The sequence below is a fragment of the Nomascus leucogenys genome, chromosome 22a (assembly GCF_006542625.1).
Source record: "Nomascus leucogenys isolate Asia chromosome 22a, Asia_NLE_v1, whole genome shotgun sequence".
NCBI lineage: Eukaryota > Metazoa > Chordata > Mammalia > Primates > Hylobatidae > Nomascus > Nomascus leucogenys.
This window is the reverse complement of record NC_044402.1, coordinates 54349778-54356338: the sequence shown is the minus strand read 5'-3', so window position 1 is coordinate 54356338 and position 6561 is coordinate 54349778. Positions and strand designations below refer to the sequence as shown.

The 6561-nt window shown below is 49.5% G+C and overlaps 1 protein-coding gene across 1 annotated transcript; it reads left to right on the top strand.

The window, feature by feature from the left end:
• The first annotated feature begins 6 nt into the window (after positions 1 to 6).
• On the top strand, positions 7 to 246 carry SMIM40 (small integral membrane protein 40). Its single transcript, XM_030802939.1, has one exon. The coding sequence runs from the start codon at positions 7 to 9 to the stop codon at positions 244 to 246; it is 240 nt and encodes a 79-aa protein (XP_030658799.1).
• The last annotated feature ends 6315 nt before the right edge of the window (positions 247 to 6561 follow it).

The following is a 6561-nucleotide window of genomic DNA, read 5'->3' as shown; positions in this document are numbered from 1 at the left end:
GTCAGGATGGCAGAGGAAGGTGATGTGGACGAGGGGGATGTGTTCCTGGCATTTGCCCAGGGTCCCTCTCCTCCCAGGGGTCCTGTGCGACGTGCCTTGGACAAGGCTTTCTTTATCTTCCTGGCCCTCTTCCTGACACTGCTGATGCTGGAGGCTGCTTGTAAGCTGCTGTGGTCACTACCATGGGCAAAGTTAGGAGACTGGCTACTGGGGACACCTCAGAAGGAGGAGGAGCTGGAATTGTGACCACCTTTCCTATAAACATCTTCTTTCCCCACCAAGGAGGTGAGAGTGGAGACAGGAGGGAAATGGGAGTGTTGGGGGCTGTGGAGGAGATGCTTGGATAGCTTAGGGCAGCCGTCTTTTTTTTTTTTTTTTTTTTTTTTTTTTGGGATGGAGTTTTGCTCTTGTTGCCTAGGCTGGAGTGCAATGGCGCGATCTTGGCTTACTGCAACCTCTGCCTCCAGGGATTCTCCTGCCTCAGCCTCCTGAGTAGCTGGGATTACAGGCATGCGCCACCACACCCGGCTAATTTTGTATTTTTAGTAGAGACAGGGTTTCTCCATGTTAGTCAGGCAGGTCTCGAACTCCGACCTCAGGTATCTGCCTGCCTTGGCCTCCCAAAGCGCTGGGATTACAGGTGTGAGCCAGTGCGCCCGGCCAGGGCAGCAGTCTTAAATTCTGCACCTATACTCAGGGAAATAATTTTGAAGAAGTATATACTCCTTCATATATCTTTAAGTAGGTATCTAAAAATTTTCATCATAAATTAAAACTGTGGCCGGGCACAGTGGCTCATGCCTGTAATCCCAGAACTTTGGGAGGCCGAGGCAGGGGGATCACCTGAGGTCAGGAGTTCAAGACCAGTCTGGCAAATATGGTGAAACCTCGTGTCTACTAAAAATACAAAAATTAGCCGGGCAAGTTGGTGGGCACCTGATTCTCTGCCTCAGCTACTCGGAGGCTGAGGCAGGAGAATTGCTTGAACCCGGGAGACAGTTGCAGTGAGCCGAGATCGCACCATTGCGCTCCGGCCTGGGTGACAGAGCGAAACTCCATCTAAAAATAAATAAATAAATAAATAAATAAATAAATAAATAAATAATTAAAAAAAATAAAAATTGTTTCAAGGATGTAATTCTGGCATATTGAAAATATTCACATTTTATTTATTTTTTAATTTTTATTTTTTTTGAGATGGAGTCTTGCTCTGTCGCCCAGGCTGCAGTGCATTGGCGCAATCTCAGCTCACTGCAACCTCTGCCTCTGGGGTTCAAGCAATTCTCCTGCCACAGTCTCCTGAGTAGCTGGGACCACAGGTGTGCGCCAGCATGCCCAACTAATTTTTATATTTTTAGTAGAGATGGGGATTTCACCATGTTGGCCATGCTGGTCTTGAACTCTTTTTTTTTTTTTTTTTTTTTTTTTTTTGAGACAGAGTCTCCTTCTGTTGCCCAGGCTGGAGTGCAGTGGCAGTGATCTCTGGTCACTGCAGCCTCCGCCTCCCAGATTCAAGCGATTCTCCTGCCTCAGGCCCCCAAATAGGTGGCACTACAGGTGTATGCCACCATGCCCAGCTAATATTTGTATTTTTAGTAGAGGCGGGGTTTCACCATGTTGGCAAGGCTGGTCTGGAACTCCTAACCTCAAGTGATCCACCCACCTCAGCCTCCCAAAGTGCTGGGATTACAGGCGTGAGCCACTGCCTCCAGCCTATTTATTGATTTATTGAGATGAGGTCTCACTATGTTGCCTAGGCTGGTCTGTACTCCTGAGATCAAGCAATCCACCCACCTCAACTTCCCAAAGTGCTAGGATTATAGGCAGTGAGCCACAGCATCTGGCCACATTTTATTTATTTATTTATTTATTTTTTGAGAGGGGGTCTTGCTCTGTCACCCAGGCTGGAGTGTAGTGGCACCATCTCAGCTCACTGAAACCTCCGCCTCCTGGGTTCAAGCGATTCTTCTGCCTCAGCTTCCCGAGTAGCTGGGACTAAAGGTGCCAGCCACCATGCCCGGCTAATTTTTGTATTTTTAGGAGAGACGGGATGTCACCATATCGGCCAGGCTGGTCTCTAAGTCCTAGATTTCGTGATCTGCCCGCCTTGGCCTCCCAAAGTGCTGGAATTACTGCGTGAGCCACTGCACCTGGCCTATTTATTTATTTTTTTGAGACAGAGTCTCTCTGTGTCGCCCAGGCTGGAGTGTAGTGGTGTGATCTTGGCTCCCAGCAACCTCTGCCTCCTAGGTTCAAGCGATTCTCCTGCCTCAGCCTCCCAAATAGCTGGGACTACAGGCGCCCGCCACTACACTCAGCTAATTTTTTTGTAATTTTAGTAGAGACGGGGTTTCATCATGTTGGCCAGGCTGGTCTCGAACTCCTGACCTCAGGTAATCCACCCGCCTCAGCCTCCCAAAGTGCTGGGATTACAGGTTTGAGCCACCACGCCCGGCCTATTTTTTTATTTTTTGAGACATAGTCTTGCTCTGTCACCCAGGCTGAAGTGCAGTGGCGTGATCTTGGCTCACTGCAACCTTCGCCTCCCAAATTCAAGGGATTCTCCTGCCTCAGCTCCCAAATAGCTGGGATTACAGGCGCCCACGACCATGCCTGGCTAATTTTGTGTATCTGTAGTAGAGATGAGGTTTCCTCATGTTGGTCAGGCTGGTCTGGAACTCCTGACCTCAAGTGATCTGCCCGCCTTGGCATCCCAAAGTGGTAGGATTATAGGCGTGAGTCACCATGCCTGGCCCCACATTTTAAAATAAAACAATTAGATCACCATTTATTGTCCAGTGGAATTGAAATATCATAGTGATGGCCGGGCATGGTGCTTCACGCCTGTAATCCCAGCACTTTGGGAGGCGGAGCTGGGTGGATCACGAGGTCAGGAGTTCGAGACCAGCCTGGCCAACATGCCGAAAACCCATCTCTACTAAAAAAAAAAAAAAAAAAAAAAAATACAAAAAATTAGCTGGGCATGGTGTTGTGTGCCTGTAATCCCAGCTGCTCAGGAGGTTGAGGCAGGAGAATCGCTTAAACTCAGGAAGGCGGGGGTTGCAGTGAGCCGAGATTGTGCCATTGAACTCCAGCCTGGGTGACAGAGCAAGACTCCATCTCAAAAAAAAAAAAAAGTATAAATAAGTTCTTACCAGTTGGGAATCATTCCTTTTTTTCTTTCATCACCTCTTTTCTCCTTGAGCTCCTACTACTACTCCACTTCCCCACAAACTTTATGCTTTTATACTTGAAAGTCCTTTATTGTCCAATCTTTTACATCTTCCTGCATATACATATATATTAATTGAGATGAAAAATATCTTTCTTGTGATTGTAAGACTCTAGTTGTTAAAAATTATTCTGGAGGAGTTACTGTTACAATTATTATAAGAACAGAATGTTCTTATAAACATGTGATCGTACACTTTTTTTTTTTTTTGAGACGGAGTCTCGCTCTGTCACCCAGGCTGGCGTGCAGTGGCGCGATCTCGGCTCATTGCAAGCTCCGCCTCCCGGGTTCACGCCATTCTCCTGCCTCAGCCTCTCCGAGTAGCTGGGACTACAGGCGCCCGCCACCACGCCCGGCTAATTTTTTGTATTTTTAATAGAGACAGGGTTTCACCGTGGTCTCGATCTCCTGACCTCGTGATCCACCCGCCTCGGCCTCCCAAAGTGCTGGGATTACAGGCGTGAGCCACCGCGCCTGGCCCATCGTACACATTTTTATAACTGTTAAAAAGAAATATTTAATAAGATAGTAGTCTGGGAGTGGCGGTTCATGCCCATAATCCCAGCACTTTGAGACACTGAGGTGGGAGGATTGCTTGAGGCAAGGAGCTCAAGATCCATCTGGGCAACACAGTGAGACCCTGTCGCTACAAAAAACCTTTTTTTTTTTTTTTTTTTTGAGACAGAGTCTTGCTCTGTCGCTGGGCTGGAGTGCAGTGGCTGATCTCAGCTCACTGCAACCTCCGCCTCCCGGGTTCAAGCGATTCTCCTACCTTAGCCTCGCGAGTAGCTGGGACTACGGGCGCGTGCCACCAAGCCCAGCTAATTTTTGTATTTTTAGTAGAGACGGGATTTCACCATGTTGGCCAGGCTGGTCTCAAACTCCTGACCTCAGGTGATCCGCCCGCCTCGGCCTCCCAAAGTTCTGGGATTACAGGCATGAGCCACCACACCCAGCCTCTACAAAAAACTTAAAAAAAAAAAATTAGGCCGGGCGCGGTGGCTCACGCCTGTAATCCCAGCACTATGGGAGGCCGAGGCGGGCGGATCACGAGGTCAGGAGATAGAGACCACCCTGGCTAACACAGTGAAACCCCGTCTCTACTAAAAATACAAAAAATTAGCCGGGTGAGGTGGCGGGCGCCTGTAGTCCCAGCTACGTGGGAGGCTGAAGCAGGAGAATGGCGTGAACCCCGGGGGGCGGAGCCTGCAGTGAGCCGAGATCGCGCCGCTGCACTCCAGCTTGGGTGAAAGCGTGAGACTCCTTCTCAAAAAAAAAAAAATAAATAAATAAATAAATTAGCTGGGTGAGGTGGTGAGCCGGGTGAGGTGCTGTGCGCCTGCAGTCCTAGCTACTTGAGGTGGGAAGATGGCTTGAGCCCAGGAATTTGAGGTTACAGTGAGCTATGATCGTACCACCGCATTCCAGCCTAGGTGATAGAACAAGACCCTTTTTTTCTTTTTCTTTTTCTTTTTTTTTTTTTTTGAGATAATCTCGCTCTGTCGCCCAGGCTGGAGTGCCATGACGCGATCTTGGCTCACTGCAACCTCCGCCTCCCGGGTTCGAGCGGTTCTCCTGCCTCAGCCTCCTGAGTAGCTGGGATTACAGGCGCCTGCCACCACGCCCAGATATTTTTTTTGTATTTTTAGTAGAGACGGGGTTTCACCATGTTGGCCAGGATGGTCTCGATCTCTTGACCCCATGATACGCCCGCCTCGGACCCCCAAAGTGCTGGGATTACAGGCATGAACCATCACACCCGGCCGACCCTGCCTTTAAAAAAAAAAAAAGACAAGAAAAAAAAAAAAAGAAAAGGTGGTATTCATGGTGCCTTGATGAAAGAAACAGGATACATTTCCCTTTATTTTAAACAGGTAAGATTACCCTCAGGAGATTTCATGGTTGAGAACTATACTTTTGAGGGGGGAGGGGAAAAAAGATAACTATTCTTTTTTTTTTCTTAAGAGGGTGACTCTATTGTAAAAGGAGAAGTGAAGAATGAGAACCTGTACTGCAGGTGTTTCCTTAGGAAGACCAATTTTGGCAAAGTTGAGGTTCTTGAAATTAAACCCCTTACATCTTCCAAGTTCCAGTCCCCGCGGAGAGTTTTTATGTTCCCCATTTTGAAAGGTGTAGACTTTGACGACTGGCGAGAAGTGATGTGGGATTGTTCAACAGACGGGTGTTTGCGATTCTAGGACTCAGCGTTAGGGATCTAATAAGCTCTGTGACCCTAGTTACGTGGCAAGATGCCCACCACTTGTGGAAATGGGAATCTTAGCGATTGGGACCCTGTTAATGTTTCTGGTTTCCTCATAAGCTCACCTCTGGACCCAGCCTTGCCTCCACGAGTCCCTCCAGCCTCCCTAAACTCAACGAGGTGGGTATCAAATCTGTTTCTTCATCCTTCATTCTTTTTTCCCGTCTCCCCGAAGAGGAGGAGGAGACCCAAAGTATTTTATGAGCCTCATTTCGCCTCACAGCAGCCCTCGCAGCGGCAATTTGCACAAACTCTCCTCCAAGCCCCACCCCGTCATCGCCCATCCGCAGACCCTAGGCCTCCCACGACAAAGCACGGCCTCCTGGTCAGCACAGACGGCCCTTCGAGGACCCGCTCTGGAGAAGAACCATTCAGGTCCCAACGGTCTGGCTGGTCATTAGTTCTGTGGTGAAACTTGAAAAGCAAATCAGCAACAATAGTAATAATAATAACAACACTTGTATGGCGCCTTGTGCTCATTTGTACGCATGTGTTATAACGATCGCGGAACGCAGCACCTGGCAGTAGAAGCAGCTGCTGGACAGCGGCAAGGAGCGCGCCGCCCTTGCAGGGGAAGAGGCTGGGTGAGCCGAATAAGCCGTGGAAACGCGAACCTTGGGGGACAGGAAAGCAGGGCCAGATAGCTTGCCAATAGCCCAACTGAAGGAAAAGGTTTGACTTCCCTTTTAAGAGACTTCTGCCCGTCCCTGAAACTCTGCGCAGCTTTGGAAAGCCCAATTCCTAATCCACCCTGTTCGGTTCCCCTTCCCCTCCTTAGAAAGGAGGCTCGGTCCTCCCCACGCGCTACTCGCTGGCGGTTGGGGCAGGAAGTTTCTGATTGGCGGAGTCGTAGAAGCACCGGGTGAAAAGAGCTCCACTGGCTGCGCACCGGAGTCCCGGCGTAGCCAGCGCCGTACGGCAAAATGGCGGCCCCCAGCTGCTTTGGGACCCCTGGGTTTGGTGAGACAAACTCCGACCTGGAAGAGATCGCCGACTATGTGGGCCGCACTGGAGGTGTTCGTGGGGCGGTCCTACAGCCACTTCCGGCCACAGGAAGCCTGTGTTCCGT